The sequence below is a fragment of the Myotis myotis genome, unplaced genomic scaffold (assembly GCF_014108235.1).
Source record: "Myotis myotis isolate mMyoMyo1 unplaced genomic scaffold, mMyoMyo1.p scaffold_m19_p_1, whole genome shotgun sequence".
Classification (NCBI taxonomy): Eukaryota; Metazoa; Chordata; class Mammalia; order Chiroptera; family Vespertilionidae; genus Myotis; species Myotis myotis.
Genome location: NW_023416313.1, coordinates 131,323,338 through 131,345,306, shown reverse-complemented (window position 1 = coordinate 131,345,306; position 21,969 = coordinate 131,323,338). Strand labels below are relative to the sequence as shown.

Here is a 21,969-nt window from a genome sequence, read left to right as displayed (position 1 = left end):
CCACTGAACAACACTGGCCAGGGCTAATTTTCAAGTTTTTAACTATAAAAGTAATACAACCTAAAATTACTACATTTTTGCCCTAACTGGTTTGGCTCAGTGGATAGAGCATCGGCCAACGGATTGAAGAGTCCTGGGTTCGATTCTAGTCAAGTGCATGTACCTTGGTTGCAGGCTCAATACCCAGTAAGGGGTGTGTAGGAGGCAGCTGATAGATGTTTCTCTCTCAGTGATGTTTCTAACTCTCTATCCTTCTCCCTTCCTCTCTGTAAAGTCAATAAAAATATTTTTTTTAAATAAAAAATAAATAAAATTACTACATTTTTCAAATCAAAGGCTCAAAAAACACTGCTTTTCTCAGTCTGAGCAAATGACATCTCATTCATCAAGTTAGTTGTTCAAACAAAAATTCTTGCCACTTCCTTCTCCATCACTGAGTTCTGAAGGTTGCACGAAGTGAAAGTCAAATCCATTCACTTCTCTCTGCTTCAATGTAACCTTCTTAGATCAAGCCACTATCAGCTCTCACTTGGTCTAATGCAGTATCAGGTTCCTAACTGGTCTTCAAGTTCCACACAGTAACCAGTCATTGTTCACAAAATGAAATCTGCCAAAGTCACTTTCTTGCTCAAAGAACTCAATACCTGAGTTCTCAATAAATTCTAGGATCTTTAACTTACTCCCACACACATACCTCAACCTGAACCCTAACCATCACTCCCATCTCAGCACCTGAGACTCCCACCACGTGACCCTCTCTTATTGTTTCCTGCAGGTGAATATCTTTTGCGCCTCAGAGCCCTCCTTAATGCTATTCCCTCAACCTGGAAGATTCTTCCCTCCACCACTCAACTGACTACCTTCTACCCAAACTTCCTTTCTCAGAGGCTCATAAATTACTTCTTCAGGGAATTCCCTGACCCTCCCTGCAACCCTCAGCCCCACTTCCACCCCCCAGTAACTTAATATTTCAGTGGCCTCCCCATTTCCTTCACAGCACTTACCACAATTTTCACATATATTTACTGACGTGTTTGTTTAATGATCAGACTAAAATTAATGCTGACAAGAGCAGTCAGTATTTCTTAAGAACATACAATATACTAGGCATTGGGCTAAACATTTTACATAGTATCCGTTTTTATCTCTGCCACAACCCTATGAGGTTACTTCTCTGACATCAGTCGCCCATTCACAGAAGAGAAATCTAAGGCACAGAGAGCTATCAGTTTTACATGATGAAAAATGTTCTGGCGATGGGTGGTGGTGATGGTTGCACAGCAATAAAATGTACTTAATACCAATGAACTGTACACTTTGAAATAATTATAGTAAATTTTATGTTATGTGTATTTGAGCACAATAAGACAAAACTTTTAATAATTCTAAGGGAAAATTATTTCCAACCTACAATTCTAAAAAAAAAAGAAAGAAAGAAAAGAAAGGTCCAGCAAGGGTTGGTATTAGGCTACTTTAGAAAGGATAGTGAGGGATGAGCACTAAGATAACAAGATTTTTGAGCAGAGACCTGAATGAACACATGGAACATCATTAAATTATATAATACTTAAACCTCTTCAAGTTTACACTAAAAAGACTAAAGCATGGTAACTTCTTCCTTTTACAATTAGAGGAACTACATGAACAGAGAAGCACTGAGGTGGAGTCACAGTGGGTTAACTATGGGAAACAAAAGGCTAAGTACTTAAAAATGATACACCCTAGTAAAACTTTCTGTTTGCAATGAACAATGAATTTCTTAAAATAAGTGAAGAATCCCAAAGGGTAATAACATGCCCTCTCTCCCCCACCACCAGTCCTCCCCATCCCCATTTCCTAAAGGCAGAGAAGGAATTGCCCATTTTCATAAACAGTAATTATTAGAGAAGTACCCAATTTTGAGAATCTTATTAATTGAGCATTGACAAAAAAACAAAGGATCAAAATCAACACATAATTTTAACTAGGAAAAAAGGGGAGAGAATGGTGCATTTTATATGGCAATGGCTGAGATTTAATCAGTACAACATTCCTTTATGATAAAAGTATTAAAAATGGTTTTCTGATATACTTTACCTTCCTGAAACCACCAGAGTTCCATCATCAAGTAAATAATCCTTCACATTCTGAGGAAGTGGAAGAATGACACTAAAAAAAATAAAAATGCATATACCAAAAAGGCATTATTTAAAAAGGCCAACCATAAGCAGAAAGAAAAAATTTCCATACTCAATTTTTAAAATTACTTGTTCCCATTATACAACTATGAAGTGGAAAATGTTAATGATGTACATTTGGTGGCGGCAGACTAGAAATTAGAATGTGAATAAATATTTTGGTAAGCTAAATTAGGTTCATAAAGTTACTACAATTATCTTTGCGATAAAGACAAAAGTCAGCCAAATCCAAAGAAGCAAGCTGAAATCACAGTATGAAAGCAACAAACTCAAAAGAATTCTGCGTGAGTACAATGATTATATGCCTTTAGGGAATTAGAGACAAGAGATAATTGCAGCAACACGGGAAGTACAGCAAACAAATCAGAAAAGGAACAGCATCTGGCCACCTTCTAGGAGAGAGGCCAGAAGTGGACTTAAACTTCTGGAAACCGTTCTTTGGCTGGCAGTGAGCACATAAGCCTAAGAATACATGTGATGTGTGGATGCTTTTGTGGCATCCTACTTAAGGGATCACTGGAGCAATAAAGCTCTTTAACTGGCCATCCTTTAGTTTCATTTGTTTCAGGTCATCATAACTAAGGATGGCAAAGCCATACTTGAAGTCACTTAAAAAACTCATGGGATCATTTGTTTTTTCTTCTGTAACAATAAATCACCAAAAAAATCCTGCTGGATACCTACAGTTAATGTTGTTACTTTGATCATAAGGCATATATATATATTTTAAGTAAACAAGATTATGTCCTGCTTACTTTCAGAAAGTCAATAGAATATCATCAACTTATAATACGCTTCATTTATTTACAGAATAACTTTTGGCACATTACAATGGTTTTTGTGCAAAGAAAAAATTATTTCATGGACTACTTCAGTTTTAAAAATTAGTATCTGATTTATCAAAGTTACAATTTCACATTCAAAAGCCTAGCTCTTCAGGCTTTTATTAAAAAGGTTCAATTAACAAATCTTATTAATGTATTTATAAACCTGCTAAATTTTAACCAATTTCAAGTGAGCCTCTGAAACTTAAAGGTTGCTTTAAAAAATGTAACTCTATTACAAAAATATATGCAGTGGGTACTCGGGTTACGTCGGAGATCCGTTCCTTCGGCGCCACATAACGCGATTTTCGCCGTAAGTCGGAACCCACCTACATAAGCACCTACGTCACTCACATGGAGCACATACACAGCAGTAATGAAGTGAAACAGTAAAAAAAAAAAAAAAAAAGAAAGATAACAATTCCTGACTTTTACTTGTGGTAAATAAATAATAAAAAACATAAAGCACATATGTACGTACATCGAAATGACAGAACTTTTTTTTTTTAATAAATAAATGGGAGATAGTGACGTCCATGAAACGATGGACATCGAGTCCGACGTAACCCGAGGACTATCTGTATTCCATTTTCTTTTTAAATACGGGGGGGGGGGGGGGGGGGCAAAGTAGGTTTACATTTGTAATACGAATAAGTAATATAATAATTGATAAATAGATAAGTAATACAGCCCTAGCCGGGGTGTTCAGTGGTTAGAGCATGGGCACTTGGACCAAAGGGTCACGAGTTGGACTCCCAATCAAGGGCATGTACCTTGGTTGCAGGTTCAATCCCAGGCCCTGGTCAGGTCAAGAGTGGAATGCAACCAATCGCTGTGTCTCTTCCCCTTCCTCCTCCCTTCCATTCCCTCTAAAAATTAATGGAAAAAATGTCCTCACTCCTTGGGTGAGGATTAAAAAGTAAGCAAACAAATAAATAAATAAGCAATCCTATATAATCCTATATAATAAAAGTCTAATATGCTAAGTGTCCAGTTGACCAGTCAGCTGTTCAACCAATCAAAGCATACTATGTTAATGATATGCTAAGGCTGCTCAACCACTTGCTATCATGTGCACTGACCACCAGGGGGTAGACAGTCAACTGGTCGACCAGTCGCTATTATGTGCACTAGCCACCAGGGAGCAGACACGCTCAGACCGGTAGGTTAGCTTGCTGCTGGGGTCCGGCTGATTGGGACTGAACAAGATGGGCCGGACATGCCCTGGAGCCCTCTCATGGCCCCTCCCCAGGTGGCCAACCTCCCGCATCCCTCCCTGGCCTCAATCGTTCACCAGTGGAGTCCCTCGGTCTGGCCTGCACCCTCTGGCAATCCAGGACCCCTTGGGGATGTCGGAGAGCAGGTTTTGACCTGATCCTGCAGGCCAGGCCGATGGGACCCCACTGGTGCATGAATTCGTGCACTGGGCCTCTAGTACAAGAATAAACTGTGTTTTATATACTCATAGCTGTAAACCTACTTTTACCCACCCCTATATGTCAACTATCTAAATAAGCCTTCCCAGGTATTTAACTCTTATGAAGCCAGCAAATTAACCTGTAAGTATAGTGAATCTAAGGTTCTTGAAAACATTCCGATACTATTTAAAAACTTACCTATTTTCCTTATATAGTTTAACATATCACCATTGTAAACCAATTACACAATTTAAATTGGAACCACAAGGCTAACCTGTTTTATATATACTAGAGGCCCAGCGCACGATTAAATCGTGCACGGTTAGGGTCCCTAGGCCTAGCTGTAATCAGGGCCCTGTCCAACGCCCAGCATCGCTCCTCCAACTCCGTGGCCCCTGCCCTGTGAACCTCCACGTGCACAGACCCCACCCTGCGAGGCTCCTTGGCCTCAGCCGCCCACCCCCACGAAGCTCCTCCACCTCAGCCGCCCGGCAAAGTTCCATGCTAACAGCCCGCACCCCGCAAGGCTCCTCAGCCTCAGCCGCCCATGCCCCATGAAGCTTCACACTCACAGCCCCCGACCCGCTCCTCCACCTCATTGCTCCCGCCCCGCGATGCTCCTCCGCCTCAGCCACCCCAGGAAGCTCCAGGCTAACAGCCCCTGCCCCGCAGGGCTCCTCGGCCTCAGCCACCCTGTGAAGCTCCGTGCTCACAGCCCCTGCCCTGTGAGGCTCCTCAGGCTCTGTGGCCCTGCCCCATCACACTTTGAGAGCCAGACCAGTCCTTTGGTCATTTGGGCCCACAGCTCCCTCCTCCGCCATGGCACCACGGGCAGCCGGGGGCCCACAGCTCCTGCTCCCTCAGCTCCCTAGCCTGGTGTTCAGTCGTCCATCTGGTCATTTAGGTCATGATGGACCCTGGCTCTTTATATATTAGGACTAGAGGCCCAGTACATGAAAATTCGTGCACTCAGGGGGGTCCCTCAGCCCAGCCTGCAGCTTGTCATAATCTGGGACTCCTCGGGTAAGGTCGCTAGGCCTGGCTTGAGATCAGGGCCTAGCAGGACTTTCCTCCCCGCAGCTGCAGGCAGCTGGCCCCACCCCCGCCACTGCCACTGCTTGCCGTCTGTACAGCGCTGCCCCCCCTCCCCTGCCACCGGTGGCCTCCCTCTGCAGGCGACAGGCTGGGGTGCGATGGCTTGGCTGGCCTGGGCCTTCCTCCTTCTTTGCTGGGGGGTGGGGCCAGCCCTGCAAGGGGCCATCTGCCTACCTGATCGCCCCTAACCATTGGCCTGCCTGCCCGATCACCCCAACCACTCTTCCTGCCTGCCTGATTGCCCCTAACCGCTTGCTTGGGGGCGGGGCCAGACTTGCAAGGGGCCATGGTGGTCTGGTCTCTGGTCGTTCCAGTTGTGATGCCTGGACTTTTATTAGTATAGAATAGAGGCCCGGTGTATGAATTCGTGCACCAGTGAGGTCCCTTGGACTGGCCAGCAATTGGAGCTGATGGGGGTTGGGGGAGGAACCGTGGGAGGTTGGCCAGCTGCAGAAAGTTGGCTGTGCGAGTGCACTGACCACCGGGGGAAGCTCCTGCGTTGAGCGTTTGCCCTCAGGTGGTCAGTGAACGTCATAGCTACCAGCTGGTCATCCAGTCATAACGGTCACTTAGGTTTTTATATATACTAGAAGCCCGATGCACAAAATTCATGCAAGGGGCTCGGCCCTCGCACCCCTGGCTGCCCCAGCCAGTCCTCACAGCCCTGGCTGGCCCTCGCAGCCCCAGCTTCATCCAGGCGGTCATCTGGAAGGACATCCAGAAGGTCATTTGGCTGTCCAGTCTAACTAGCATATTAGCTCTCTATTATATAGGGTAGATGCTAATTATCCTCAAAATGGCAAAATTTTAAAGATATTAAATAAACTTAGAAAAAAAGATAAAATTCTTAAGTCTGAATTATTTCATCACCTCTGTTTAATTCTAGTTCTTCCTAGGGTTAAAGATACCCACTAAAGTAACAATGTCATCCCAAGAGAATTAGAGACCACCTTTCCAAGAGAATATGAAGTTTATCTTATCAGGGGCCTGAGACAGAAATGTTGGCAGGAATGCCAGCTCCTAGACATCTAGGGTGATTTTTCTGACCACAGTGAGAGCAGACAGGGTCCTCTTTTATGTCAATAAAGTCTCTCAGTCCCCAAATCCATGATTTCAGAGTCCATGTCATTTGTTTTTTAGTACACTAATTCTCAAGTCTGATTTGAATATGGGCTTTCCTTCCAAGTTGTATCATCCCTTGATTAGATTCAAAACATCTATTTACTGTTTGATTCTATTATAAATTATTTGCATATTCTTCCTATTTGGAGGGTCTACAACTCTTACCTCTATTAGGTGATATCAAGTTGGATTCTAGTTCTCATGAGTCACTGAGTTCTGCAGTCATTTCTAAACTCATCCTTATGATTTATCTTGCATTATATCCTGTAAGTCAAGGAGGATACCAAGGTGATTCCATTAAGAATGCAAAGCCTGCCCTGGCCAGTGTGACTCATTTGGTTGGAGCTTTGTTCCGTGCACCAAAGAGCTGCGGGTTCAGTTACCGATCAGGGCACATACCCAGGTTGTGGGTTTGATCCCTGTTAGGGGCACATATGGGAGGCAACAGATCTGTGTTTCTCTCTCACATCAATATTTCTCTTTCTCCCTTCCCTTCTTCTCTCTCTAAAGTCAATAAAGGAGCTCCAGTGGTGCAATCGGTTAGCACTCGGTACTTATAAAGTCAATAAAAAAATAAATAAAAAAAATAAAAAGAATGCAAAGCCTATGAGGGAGAAAGATATAAAAGGAAAAAAATCACAGAATAATATGGTAAATGCTGGGCCAAGATGTACCAAATGCTATCAAAACTCAGAGGAAAAAGGAATCATGCCTGAAAGACTGAAGCCATAGAACAAGTCATTGCCAGGCATGCTTTACACATAAGGCTGTCAGAGAAGAGCTTAAATTGGTCATTGAAATCTATTACGCAGGCAAGAATCCAATGGGCTTAACTGGAAGATGTAAAAGACTTAAATGACAAAGTACCTACACCACCAGGCTGATAGAGTTATGTATATACAGACAAGTTACTCTAATAAAATTTTAGAGGTAGAAGGGGCCTTTATAAGATTACTATAACTTTCATGTTTGAGGGAAGAAAGAAAGGTAAAGTGGATGGCCCAAAGTCCTCTAGCTAATTGTTCATAAGCCTGAGTCAAAGTTCTAGAACTTACCAAAAAATGTACTACTATTCTTAAGCGCATAATCACCCCTGACCCTAAGTAATAATGCTGAGTAAAAAAAAAAAAACCAGAATATAATATAGTCTCTCAGCATTAAAGCTGACAATGGCAATGGCAAAGCTAACAATTCCACCCGACTGGCCTGAGCTGTGGAGGGGTATCCTGCCAATATTAGGTTCAGTGATCTCACCACATAAGGGACTACACTGAAGAGCAGGGGTCCTCAAACTACGGCCCGCGGGCCACATGCAAATACAAATATTGTATTTGTTCCTGTTTTGTTTTTTTACTTCAAAATAAGATATGTGCAGTGTGCATAGGAATTTGTTCATAGGTTTTTTTTTAAACTATAGTCCGGCCCTCCAACGGTCTGAGGGACAGTGAACTGGCCCCTGTTTAAAAAGTTTGAGGACCCCTGCTGAAGAGTTTAAAGGGAGTAAAGGATGGTTTCAGGAAGCACAATTTAGTTTTTGACTGTTCAGAAAATCCCACCTCTTGGTTTATTTCTCTCTCAGCTTCATGTGAATGTTGCACATTTTAAGTAAACTAAAATTATTTTGCTTCAATTGAGCTTAAAAAATCTAAAATGTAACTACATGCAGCAAATTTGGTTACTATATGCCAGAAACAGTGGCAAGCATCCTAAATGCTTTATCTCATTTAATTCCCATGATAAGGCTGTTACTGTCTCAATTTCCCAGATAGGACTTAGATTACACACTTTGCTCAAGACGCTGGTGGAACCAAAATTCAAAGCCAGGCAGGTGGCCCTGACTCCAGAGTCCAATTCTTAACCATTATATTTTACTGCTGAAGGCAAAGAAAAAGTACACCAGAGGCTGCAAAAGAACTGCACAGAAAGTAAATGCCCGTTTTAAGCGAACTCAGTGTGAACTGTCTGACAGGTTCACAAACATACCTTATATCGTAGCGACCCAAAACAAATAACTCTATCATTACCTCAGACCCACAGCCTATTTCAATTATGCAAGGTAATGAAAGATTGGCATATCATATAGCAAAATTACTTCTAGGATAGGAGGTAATGTCCACTGCTGCTGTTGAAGCTCTTTTGTTTCGGTGTGACTTTGACCTTCTTCAAATGCAAAGGTCATCCTCCTTTGAGCTACTCTAACCTCCACTACACCATGAGTAATTGGAAGCTGATTCTATGTCTGAATAAGAGGATGGAAAAGAATTGTCTTGAATAATCTCTTTATGCTCTTTCAATCCCTCAGGATTTCAAAACAGTTTCCCTCTCTGCATTCACACTTTCTGCACTAAGGGGACAGAATGAAAAGCAAGGGACAGTTGATATCTAAATAACTGGAAACTAGGCCTAACAGAGGATTAGGCAAAGAACAGAAAATGCTATCCATAGACATGCAGTTCTTTGCTCTATGCCTCTTAGTGAATGAAAACCTACCCTTGCATCTTGCTCCAGATGGTATGATTGCTTTTGAACATTTGGGGATATTCTCCTAGCTGTCCTGCCTACAATACTTGAATTTCCTGGGTGAAGGATGAAACAGTTAATCCTATGCTTGCCCTGCAAAATAGGGATGGAGTCCTTGATTGTAGGGTGGAGAACTAGAAAACAAATATTGTTCCACAGCTTTTCCAGATAGCTTCCTCTTGCAGTACAAGCATTCCTAAGAATATGTAGCTATACTAACGCTTTCCATCTATTCTACACCGTCACATTGGAGCTTCACAATATAATTGGGTTAGTCAGTGGCAACGCCGGGACTACCCAGTTCTCCTGATCTCCTCCCCTGTCCGGTAATTCTAAACACAATGATGGTGAACTCCCAAGCCTAAACTGGCTTAACCCACTATTCACCAGCCTCTGACCTTCTCTGAGCCATGCCATAACCTTCTGGCACACTCTCTGACCCGCAACAGAACGCACAGCAAATATGGATCGACTTCATTAATCTCCCCACCTGAAATATCATTAGGAAGTCGAAATCTCGGCTTTGGCGCTCCCATCCCACAAAGGCCTGCATTTTTTACTTAATGCATTTTTTTATGGAGATAGAATTTGCCCCAAAATGTCGCAGTTTTCTTTTGCCATGGTCCCGGAGTAGGCCCCTCCTGAGTTACCTCTTGATGGTGATATTTCGGAAGAGTGGGTACCACGCGGAGAACTGACAGTGCAGCACCTGCTCCTTCTTCATCCTCCAGCCGCCGCCGCTGCCTCTGAGTCCAGCACCACCCGGAACCTACTTCTCCAGCCCCGGAAGTGCCCGCCGAGCTATTTTGGCTCAAGAACTCTTCCGGTCCCTAAAGCAAGGAGGAAGTGGCAGAGAAGAGAGCAGAGGGGGAGAATTGTGGGGCGTACTTTCAGAGTACGCTTGCACACGCTCACAAACACCCGAGTCCGCTCCCCGAGAGGCGTCCCGGAAGAGTTAGGAGACTTTCAGAAGTGCCCGCCCGCTTCCCTCCTAGAAGCGCACTGCCCCGGAAGGTAATCGGCTAAGGCTCCGTCCCGGCGGGGGTTGGACGGGTGCCGGGAGGGCGCGCGTGCGTATCCTCGTAACTGCGAGCACGGCTACGTCTCATGCGGCGGCACCGGCTTCCTTGGAGACTGCAGCCTCGGACACGTGCATCTTCTTTCGTCCCCTTCCCTTCATCCCCCCACCTTGGAGTAGGTAACTGGGCGCGGGCCAGTCACGTGTAGACCTGTCGGGGGGGGAGAGGGCGGGCGCTCTCTTGGAGCTTGCGGGCAGCCACGCGCGCCTCTCCCGGCGCCGCTCTGGCTCGTGCACAGGCTCGCGTCCGGGGCAGCGAGGGGCGGCGGCCGCGGAGGCGCGGACAGGAGGGCCACGTTCCCAGGGGGATCCACGGGCCGAGTAGAAGAGCGTGGGCTGTCCGGAGTAGAGAAGTCAGGAATATCACAGTTAGATACTGATTTGCGTGCAGTGGCTGAAGCATCTGCAAAGAGGAGGGGAGTGACCCCGCTTCTTTCGTGAGGGGGGTTAGGAGAGAGAGGGCAAGAACCCCATCTGTGCGGCCCTAGGGCGGGAGAATCGGGAGTATAAGAGGAGAGGTACGTTTGGAAAACAGAGGGAAGGAGAGAGGTTTCTCCTGTGAGCGTCGGGTTCATTTATACCAGACCCGAAAAAACAGCAGGAGAAGCCTGGTTCCGTCAGCGCCCGTGCCATGCCGGAATAATAGGACTGGCAGAATCCTGGTCTAACTTCTAATGTCATTCCTTTGCCTCCTCCCTCCCCGTCACCCTGTCATCTATTTTCCCTACTCCTTCCGGAACGGGGTATCCGGTAGCGCCCAGAAAATAGACTATGAAGGAATTTCACTTTTGTTTCTTTTAAAGAACGAAAGAAATGACTAGCTGCTGAGAAACCTGGCCCTTGACTCGCCTGGGGCTTACCCAGGCACCTGTGCCTAAAGACGCTCCTTTTAGAGGTCTCCTTAAAAACTTCGCACCTGACTGCTCCATCTAATGAGTTTTAAATTGGAAAAGGAAGAGCCGACTGCCGGCCTCTCTAAAAGGTATTCATTAGAGTAATGACTAGGTCCTCTGCCTGCCTGGAGTTGGAAATTATTCCGCTCGGGAATATGCATTTGTTTCATGTTTTGTTTTTCTCAAAAATGTTGCAGGCTCTTTTCCTTTAAAGATATAGTTTCACAGCAGAGGTACATAGGTTATAATGTTGCAGTGTTTGCTAAGGGAGAGGGCGGCGGTAGTGGTTCATAAGTAATTCTGAGATCCACGACCATGCAGTCCTTTCTGATTTGAAGGGGGAAAAGAAGCAATATTCCACATGTGTTAGGAGAATGGTACTAGACTAATAGTAACCTCATGCCAGGTGGGGCAGTCACTCAAATATTGTTGGGATTAACCTAGGAATCAATAGGTTACAGCGAAGGAAATGTTAGCACCGGTGAATTTGGGTAAGGTATTTTCTCTTGAAAATAGGAATTAATAGATGTATAGGAGGAAGAAACCTAAAACATAGTCACTCTGGAAGGAGTAATACAGTAATAGCCCAGGAAACTTTAGTGTGAAGGGTTTGTTCAGTGACTTTAGTATTACAACTGATTTAATATAACTTGTTACACATTTAACCAGCCTCAAATACATTGACATTCCAAACAGATACTCCTGTATTTTTAATGGATTCAGCAAAATTCACTTGCACTATTTTTTAGCCACAGTGTTTGTCTTTACTTAGCCATAAAGTGTTTATATTCATTAAGTTTCTTCAATAAAATCTTTACAACAATGGAAATAGTTGCTTTTTCTCGTGCATGTCAAAAAAACATCGTTAGCCAAATGATTGGGTGTTATTGTGCAATTACAGGTTAAATAATGGGGGAAAAACATTTTCTCTGAATCCATAACATGACTGATCCTTCTATGTTAATATTTCCAACTACCTGCTGGTTTTCTCCACTTGGAAGTCTAGCGAAAATCTTAAACTTAGTGAGTCCAAATTTGAACAGTGCACCACCCCTTTCTCCTGATATCCCAATGTCCTTTAAGAGCATCTTCTTAGAATTAGCTTTGGAGACCCCTTCCTCAGAAACTGTTTTAGGAAAAGTAATAAAGGCTCAACGTCAAGGAAGTCAATCTTTTCTTTTGACGGCTACCACCCTAGACCTCTGCTATTCCAAAAGGTTCTTTCCTGTAACCCATTAAACTTCCCAAGGGTAATTAACAGCCAGTTCACTTTTACTTAGCTTAACCCCCACCCCTGCCAAAAAAAAAAACGAAACAACTTTTCAGTGCCTTTCCATCATTCCTGTACATATTAAGTAAAGGAAGTCTTCATTTATTTGAGGATAATCATCAGCAAAGAAAAGCTCACTTAAAGTGAATCTATTTGATGTCCAAAAATCTTACCATAAACTATACACAATAAGGATTAATCAAAATACTACCTATAAAAAACCCAAACTTTTAGTCTTATGATTATAACCAAAACTATCAAATAGAACTATACTAATTAATTCTCTGTTCATTGTAATAACTTCTATGCAGTTATTCTGAAAGAATGTAGAGTGGCATCTTAGACATATCCAAGCATTTGATAAACGTTTGACTTTAACCCACTATCATAAAGTTACTTTTGCAAACACTGATCCTCTCCCAGTTAATTTCTTTCATGGTACCTTGTTGATTTCTCTACCCAGTGACTAAACTGCTCCAACTGCCTGACCTTCATTTGTCCATCGGATGCTTTGCTTACAATTTGAGCTCCTATGTCTATTATTTGGCTGAAAATAAATGGTGTTCATAATACTCAACTTTCACCAGGGAGAGATTAGCCAACATATAATTTCATGTTGAGATTTTTGCTTCATTTTGCAACCTCAGCAAACTGCAAGTTGAGATTCAAGAATGGTAATAATTTGAATAAAACTAATGAGCCTGAGTCCAAATATCACAGCCTGGCTTTTGAGATTCTCAGTTTAACTTCTTGAAACTTAACTTCCACTTATCCAACTATTTTTACTAATAGTAAAATACTCAAGTTTGTTAAAAAGTAATCACTTATCTTCCTTCAGTAGAGAACTGTAAAGCTAACTCCAAGAGGAGCAAAAAGAGTCTATCATGCCACTTAGGATTTTACCAAAAAATTCTGAGATGTTCTAAATTAAAATTACAGCTTCCACAGAGTGAGAGAAAGAGACAAAACAGCTGTGGAACAGCTCTCACAAAAGATTGCTCACGTTCCTGTATATCTGATGGAATTTAGAATTAATTTCCAGGTGGCTATTTCTGGATTATCTAAAAGGATTGCAGCCAGGTACTGCAGAAATCCAGGAGCCTCCACTTATTTGCACATGAACTTCCCAATCCTTAGGAGCCCACACTTCCTTTCAGACTCTTGCACATCCTGTCATTAGCCCCTCTTACCATCATCCATTCTCTTTGTAGCTACTAGTAATGTAAATCCTTTCGGAATGGCTTAAATACTTTTTTCCTCCTACCTGATCTATAAAAATGCTTGCAAAACCCCAGGGAGAAGACAGACATATTGTCTCTCTGACCTATCCACGCTGGGATGGTTTAAATTCCATACCCCAAAAAGTCTTGTGTGTGTGTGTGTGTGTAAAATTGGTCTTATAAACCCTTTCTTTAAAAAAAAAAAAAAAAAAGGCTAAACTGTGGTAGTTAAAAAATTTTAACAAGTTGTTGGATGCTTTATTTGCCTCCAAATTTGGGAGAAGAGGGCAAGCATTCAGCCAAATCCAGCTGTGGGAAATGTGTTATCCATTATAATATCCGTTATATGTGGGGTTTGTTTTGTTTTGGGTTTTTGTTTTTTGTTGTTTTTGAGGGGTTAGGGAAGGAAAGCTTGAGAACCACAGGGCTTGCCCCAGATGATGTCTCTGCTTTGTTCATGGTGGTTGCTTTTCCTTGGAATGCTTTCCCTGCCTCTTGGTCTGCAAATCTCAATATCAACCTGCCTTTTAGTAGTAAGTAGCCTTTTAAAAGTCTACAATTTTGCCTACCTCCCAAGTGGATGTATTTGTCCTTCATTTAAAGTACCCTGCTATTGCATTACCTCTACAACAGTCACTTGTGGTTGTTTGCTAAACTGTTAAGATTCCCAAGGACAAAAATAGGGGTCAATTTGCGCTTAATATATACTCAAACATTTTCAACTGCCCATGCTCAGAGTTTGAGGTTCCACTGTATAAGAATTCTAAATCCTGTAGCATTTTCCCTCACTACCGTTTTTGTGCCCTGAAAAAATCATAACATTTGACATACCATAGACCTTCACTGTTCAAACCAAACAGTTAAAATGGCTTATGTGAATTAAAACAGTAAAGCATTGCCCAGCCAGTGTGGCTCAATAGTTTAGCATTGACCTATGAACTAGGAGGTCATAGTTTGATTCCCGGTCAGGGCACATGCCTGGGTTGTAGGCTTAATCCCCAGTGTGGGGTGTGCAGGAAGCAGTTGATCAATAATTCTCATTATTGATGTTTCTGTCTCTCCCTTCCTCTCTGAAATCAATAAGAAATATATTCAAAAAAACAGAGCATTTAACATTATGTATTTCTTTTAAGTATAACAGAGCAAAATGCAGATGACCTTAAATTCTGGCTAATGAAGTGGATAAGATTCAAGCTAACTTTACTTTTAAATCTCAACATAGCCTTGCGACAGCTCAGGAAAGCTGCTCTGTCTCAGTAATGAAGACAGGAGTGTGAGGCATGGAATGGAAACCTCATTTGTTTCTGCAACATGTTACTTCTAGTGACTAGTCCCCCATTTAGAAATGGTGCTAAAAATAATTTTTTCTGTTTCTGTAATACTTCTGAGATGCTCTTATAATCCTGAATATTCTGGAAATCAGTACAGTATATACATTTTTAAAAAATATATTTTTATTGATTTCAGAGAGGAAGGGAGTGGGAGAGAGTCATTGATTGGCTGCCTCTGGCACTCCCTCTACTGGGAATCCAGCCCACAACCCAGGCATATGCCCCAACCAGAAACCAACCACCACCTCCTGGCTCATAGGACAACACTCAACCACTGAGCCACACTGGCCAGGCAGAATATACTTTTGAAGTCACTCTTTAATCACATTTTTAATTATTTATACTGTCAATAGACTGCAACAGAATACTGTTTCCCCTTGGTGCTGATTGTATTAAAGTAATTACCTTAGAGAGGCCTAGCCCTGCTTGCCACATTTTTCCCTTTTGAATTTCTAGGTTTACCCATAATCGGGTAATTTATGTCTGTAGCTTGTTTTTTTGTCTTTTAGGTCTCTACATTCTAGCTTAAATATTTTTAATACAATCTGTCTGAAACAACCTCGTAGCTACATTTGCCAACCCAGACTTTTTTTTTTTATCCTCACTAGAGGATACTTTTCCATGATATTTTCAGAGAGAAGAAAAGAGAGAAATATCGATGTGAGAGAAACACATCGATTGGTGGCCTCCTGCACGTGCCCTGACCAGGGCCCAGGCTGGGGAGGAGCCTACAACCAAGATATGTGCCCTTGACTGGAATCGAATTCTGGACCCTTGGGTCTGCAGGTCGACGCTTTATCCACTGAGCCGAACTGGCTAGGGCTACTCTTTTGATTAAAGGCTTTTGTAATTTGAGTTTAACTATCTTGGGTAAATGAGCAGATGCAGAACTATCTCCTTCAGAATAACACTTCTTCACCTTTTTGGTGATCACAATCCCTTAAAATATCTGGGGGATGCTATCTATACTAATAAAAGGATAATATGCTAATTAGGGCAAACATCTTCCGGACGTCCATCCGGACAAAGCCACAGCGGCTGTGAGGCCCGGGGCTCAGGCAGCCATGGGCTCATGACAACCGTGGGCTCAGGCAACTGTGAACCCCGGCAACTGTGAGACCCAGGGCTCAGGCCTCGCAGCCGCTGTGGCCGGCAGTGGCAGCAGCAGTGGGGTGATGGGGGCAGCAAGTCTTCCCCTGATCAGCCTGGTTACCTCCTGCAGAGGGAGGCCAGACTGCGTCTTAGGCCCACTCCCCTGGGTATATTCAGTTTGTAACAATGAAAATACATCCTGCATATCAGATATTTACATTACAATTCATAACAGTAGCAAAATTACAGTTATGAAGTAGCAACGAAAATAATTTTATGGTTGGGGGTTACCACAACATGAGGAACTGTATTAAAGGGTCGCGGCATTAGGAAGGTTGAGAACCACTGCTCTATACATTAGCAACCCCCCTTCCCCCCCCCCCCAGCCAATCTTTTTCACTCTCCTTTTCTTTCTTAATCTTTCTCTATAAAACTTAGTCACCCGACAGAAATTATGTATATTGTTCCTCACTTTTTCTCCCCACCAGAAGGTAAACTCCTGCAGGGCAGGGCCTTTGTTCTGTACACCACTGTATTCCTAACACTAAGGATGTTCTCTCACTTTCAGTGGCTCTGTCACAAGCTGCTTTAGCCAAGTTGCCTAAGATATTCAATTGGTTATGAATATTAATTAGTTGTGCATACTTCTTCACATATTAAATGAGTGTGAAGATGTATAGACATATCTTTCTTTCATCATTAAGTGGTTTTTATTTAGCATATAGTCATCTTTTCTTACCTAAGGCCTCAAAATTTGCTTCTTTGCCAAAGTCCTTATTAAAAATTGAATTTCTAGGTTTACCCATAACTGGCAAGCAACAATGTTGATAACATTTTAATACAGCAGAAATACATTTGATTTTACAACAGAAATACATGTTGCATATCAGGCAAAATATACACCCAGAGGAGAGTAAAGTGGTTGCTTGGCACAGCAATGCCTTGCTTCACTAGCCTGCTGAGTCCAAAGCAGAATTCCTTGACTAGTGTGCTAGCTTTGTCAATCTTTGGACCCAGTGTGACTGACCTTCAACAACCCAGCTATCCTGAACATTTGCCTGTTAGATATTTAAAGAATGCAAAGTTAGTGAGTGTTAATTGAGATGTAATTCACACACCATAAAATTCACCTTAAACTAAAATTCAGTGGTTTTTAGTATATTAACAAGATTGTACCACTGTCACCATATTTAATTCCAGAACATTTTCATCCAAAAGGAACACCATACCCATAGGCAGTCACTCCCTATTCCCTCCTTCCTTCCCCCAGTCCCTTGGCAATCACTAATCTGCCTTCTGTCTCTATGGATTTGCCTATTCTGGATATTTCTTATAAATAGAATTACAGCATTTGGCCTTTTGTGTCTGCCTTCTTTCACTTAACATAGATGTTTTCAAGGTTCATCCGTGTTGTAGCATGTGTGAGAACTTTATTCCTTTTTATGGCTGAATAATATTCCATTGTAAGGAACACCATACTTTATTTACCCATTCATTAATTGATAAGACATTTAGTTATTTCCACTTTGGGGCTATTAGGAATAATACTTTCATGAACATTTCTGTACAAGTTTTTGTGTGAGCATGTTTCATTTTTCTTGGTTATATACCTAGGAGTGAAATTACTTGGTCATGTGGGAACTTTTGAAGAACTCAGGCTGTTTTTCTGAGTGCCTGCACCATTTTACATTCCTACCAGCAGTGTATGTATGAGGGTACTGGCTTCTCCATATTCTCACTAACACTTGTTATTATCTGTCTTTTATAATAATCATTGTAGTGGGGGGTGAAGTGTTATCTCATTGTGGTTTTGATTTTCCTTTCCTTGATGGCCACCGATTTTTAACATATTTTCATGTGCTTATTGGCCATTTGTAGGTTTTCTTTGGAGAAATGTCTATTCAGATCCTTTGCCTGTTTTCAATTAGGTTGTCTTTAAAATATTGTTATAAAAGTTTTTTACATATTTCAGATACAGTCTCCTATCAGAGTTGCAAACTTTTTTTTTTCGTTCTGTGGATTATCTTTTTACTATGTTGATAGTATCTTTCAAAGCACAAAAGTTTTTAATTTTGATGAAGTCCCAATTTATCTCTTTGATTGCTTTGGGCTTTAGGTGTCATATCTAAGAGACCACTGCCTAATCCAAGATTATGAAGATTTACATTAAGAGTTCTATAGTTTTAGCTCTTAGATTTAGGTCTTTGGCCCATTTTGAGTTAATTTTTATATATGGTATAGATAGAGGCTCATTTTCATTCTTATGTGCATTTCTAGTCCCAGAACAATTTGTTGTAAAGACTATTCTTTCCCCCACTGAATTGTCTTGGCACTCTTGTTAATGATCAAAAGACCATAAACCTGGACTCCCAGGTTCTATTCCATCAATATATATGTCTAGCATTATGGTAGTACCCATACCATCTTGATTACTTTTACAGTAAGTTTTGAAATCAGGCAGTGTGAGTCATTTAACTTTGTGCCAAGATAATTTTGAAGTTGAGTTTAACTAATTTAGTCAAATAAAAACAAGTAGATGAGGAACAATTGAACAAGTCTAAGCAGGCCCCACACTAACCTAATTCTTAGGAGCAGAATGACTCTCTAGACTTATCCAGCCAGATTCACTTTATTCCTCCCTTTATTTATTCAGCAGTGATTTTAGGGAGTTTTTATAGCAACATAGCTTTGAGCAGTGTTGAAAGTTGGACAATGTAAAGGAAAATCTAGTGTCTAGGAGATAGTTTTGAAAATTATTTCATCCTAAGTGGGAGTAGTGATGGTGGGGATGTTAGAGCTAGAATTTTTAGGATTTGCAGTGGATAAGTTATGGTTGGTAAAGAAAAATAGGGGATTGAAGATACTTATATTTCTAGCTTGGGAATGATGGGTAGATATAATTAGGGAAATAGATTGTGTAAAGATAGAGTAAAGATAGTTTTATCTGTTCTTTCAAGAAGTCTGACAAGTTTGGAGGAGAAAACAGGGTTATGAGAAGGTTGATTGTTTCTGTTTTGCTGGTTGTGTTTTAGGGCTAGGGAAACTTGCTGTCTGAGGTAAATATTGAAGATGTGATGGGTAGTTTAATTATTACTTTAATTCCCAGGAGAAATGTAGAGCAAAGCCAGTTTTTTTCCTCTAAGACAGTAAGAGAGGTAATAATTCTTAATGTCTGTATTTTCTCTAGAGCTAAAGTTGGGAGGTGGGGTAGGTAGGGAACTATGGAACTTAAAAGCAGTGAAGGGTTGGAATTGCCATTGAGAAATGTAAATAAAATAACAAGGAAACAGAAAATAGGAATGAAAAAGACAAGACAGGATGAATTCAGGAAGTCCAATAGCTAAATTTCAGTTCCTGAGAAAGCAGAGAAGATGGGGGTAGGGGGTTATTGGTGAAATAATTCAAGAAAAGTTCCCCATCAAGAATGTGCGTCTGAAGTTTCCAGATTGAAAGGATCCACTGAGTGCCCAACACAGTAACATCAACATGAAGACATGAATAACTAAGTTTGCAGAGCAAGAAAGCAGGTCTCAAAGAAAAAGGATCAGGAATCAGAATGGCTTCAGATTTCCTAACAGCAATACCAGAAACAAAACAACCGAGCACCACCTCCCTATTTCTGCTAGAAAATTATTTTCAGTGCATGTATAATAATAAAAGCGTAATATGCTAATTAGACTGGACAGCCAAACGACCTTCTGGACGTCCTTCCTGGCGAAGCTGTGGGGGCGGGGGCTGAGGCAGAGGGGTTAGGGGCGATCAGGCAGGCAGGCAAGTGGTTAGGGGCAATCAGTCAGGCAGAGTGGTTAGGGGCGATCAGGCAGGCAGGCAAGTGGTTAGGGGCAATCAGTCAGGCAGAGTGGTTAGGGGCGATCAGGCAGGCAGAGTGGTTAGGGGCGATCAGGCAGGCAGAGTGGTTAGGGGCGATCAGGCAGGCAGGCAGAGTGGTTAGGGGCGATCAGGCAGGCAGGCAGAGTGGTTAGGGGCAATCAGGCAGGCAGGCAAGTGGTTAGGGGCAATCAGTCAGGCAGAGTGGTTAGGGGCGATCAGGCAGGCAGAGTGGTTAGGGGCGATCAGGCAGGCAGAGTGGTTAGGGGTGATCAGGCAGGCAGAGTGGTTAGGGCAAAGAGATAGGCAGGCAGAGTGGTTAGGGGTGATCAGGCAGGCAGAGTGGTTAGGGGCGATCAGGCAGGCAGAGTGGTTAGGGGGCGATCAGGCAGGCAGAGTGGTTAGGGGCGATCAGGCAGGCAGAGTGGTTAGGGGTGATCAGGCAGGCAGGCAGGCGGGCGAGCGGTTAGGAGCCAGCAGTCCCAGATTGTGAGAGGGTGCAGGCCAGGCTGAGGGACCCTCCTCCCGCCCCCCTGCATGATTTTCATACATCGGGCCTCTAGTAATTCTATATATAGCCAGATTATCAATCAACTCATATCGAAAAAAACATGTCCAGACATTCAGGGTACAAAAAAATGAGGGAATTTAGCCAGGATAGAGGAAAGAGTAGTAAAAACAAATGGGAAGGGACTTCTCTTCTCATCACCAATCTTGTAGTCCTAGTTAACTGCAACTTTGCACATTAAAACTTTAAAGTGAATGGGCCACAATAATGTAAATGTATTGAATATCACTGAACTGTACATTTTAAAAATTATTAACATGGTATATCCATTTACCACAAGTAAAAAAAAATTAAATGGAAGATAGAAATAGCCAGCCCATACAACTCTTTTTTTTTTTTATTTTGTTTTATTGCTTAAAATATTACAAAGAGTATTACATATGTCTCCTTTTTTTTTCCCCCTTGACCTTCCCCCGGCCTCCCCTAACGCCAGTGTCTTGTGTCCATTGGTTATGCTTATATGCATGCATACAAGTCCTTTGGTTGATCTCTTCCCCTCTCCCCCTCCCCCCCGCCCCTCCAGTCTTCCCGCTGTAGTTTGACAATCTGTTCGATGCTGTTCTGCCTCTGTATCTATTTTTATTCATCAGTTTATAATGGTCTTTATTATCCATAAATGAGTGAGATCATGCAGTATTTTTCTTTCATTGACTGGCTTATTTCACTTAGCATAATGCTCTCCAGTTCCGTCCATGCTGTTGCAAATGGTAAGAATTCCTTCTTTTTTACAGCAGTATAGTATTCCATTGTGTAGATGTACCACAGCCCATACAATTCTTGATGTTTAGCTATAAAGGGTTGATAAAGGACAATACTTGAGGGGTGGCATGGGTAATAGTATACCATCTTTGTACTGTCCCCTTGGAATGTCTATTAAATGTAAAGTCAGAAAATCTAAAAATGTTATCTAAGGTGTCCTAGCATATGCCCAGAGGAACTTGGCTGCTGTGGACTGGACCTGACTGGGATGGCTTTTAAGTTCTTCCCTGGATGCTCTAAGGGTAGGTGTGGGGAACATCCAGCCCAAAATCATTAAATGTTTTACCAAATATAGCAGGCTCGTTTTTAAGTTGATATGTTGTAGGGCCCGAGAATGATGGTATAAATATCTAAGTGGCCCCTGGCAGAAAAAAGGTTCCCCACCCCTACTCTGGGGCCTCTGTTTACTTTTCCACCTAAGACAGTTCTCCCAGATCGTCAGATGAGAAAAGAAGCTTTGATGATAAATTAGTTTTTTCCATTTAAGTACTTTGAACAGTGGCTTATCAACAGATGTTTAATTCAGAAAAATAAACATAGCCTAAACATATCTCATTCTCTTGCAGTGTCAACTTCTTGCCTAAGAACTGGAAAGACTGACTAGTTTGAACATGGAAAACCAAGAACCAGTGGATTCTTCTGGAAAAACCAAACAGTTTACTATTTCAGAGGAGGTATAAATTGTTTTTCACTTCTTTTCCCCTCCCCACATAAAACTAATTTGTAAAGAAATGCATGGACTATTTGTTGTTTAAGTTATTTTTTTTTTTTTAA

At 42.0% G+C, this 21,969-nt stretch overlaps 2 protein-coding genes across 13 annotated transcripts in view; one reads left to right on the top strand and one right to left on the bottom strand.

Moving 5' to 3' along the window:
• CDC123 (cell division cycle 123) overlaps positions 1-9,945 on the bottom strand; it is a 74,983-nt gene extending 65,038 nt beyond the window's left edge. For 3 of the 5 annotated variants that reach the window (XR_004974384.1, XM_036352418.1, XM_036352433.1), the window contains exons 1-2: positions 9,807-9,945; positions 2,077-2,148 (exon numbers count right to left, since the gene is read on the bottom strand). Coding sequence is in view for 4 of the 5 variants with exons in the window: in XM_036352418.1 (XP_036208311.1) it covers positions 2,077-2,148; positions 9,807-9,880 (146 nt within the window). In the remaining variant the exon portion in view is untranslated. The remainder of the gene's footprint in view (positions 1-2,076; positions 2,149-9,806) is intronic. The other 2 variants (XM_036352425.1, XM_036352446.1) reach the window with 1 other exon arrangement.
• Positions 9,946-10,030: 85 nt separating this feature from the next.
• NUDT5 (nudix hydrolase 5) overlaps positions 10,031-21,969 on the top strand; it is a 37,143-nt gene continuing 25,204 nt past the window's right edge. For 2 of the 8 annotated variants that reach the window (XM_036352498.1, XM_036352513.1), the window contains exons 1-2: positions 10,203-10,350; positions 21,762-21,869. In XM_036352498.1, coding sequence (XP_036208391.1) covers positions 21,807-21,869 — 63 coding nt within the window. In that variant the 5' untranslated portion in view covers positions 10,203-10,350; positions 21,762-21,806. Of the gene's footprint in view, positions 10,171-10,202; positions 10,355-11,037; positions 11,217-21,348; positions 21,438-21,761; positions 21,870-21,969 lie in introns of those variants that run through there. The other 6 variants (XM_036352508.1, XM_036352455.1, XM_036352488.1 and 3 more) reach the window with 5 other exon arrangements.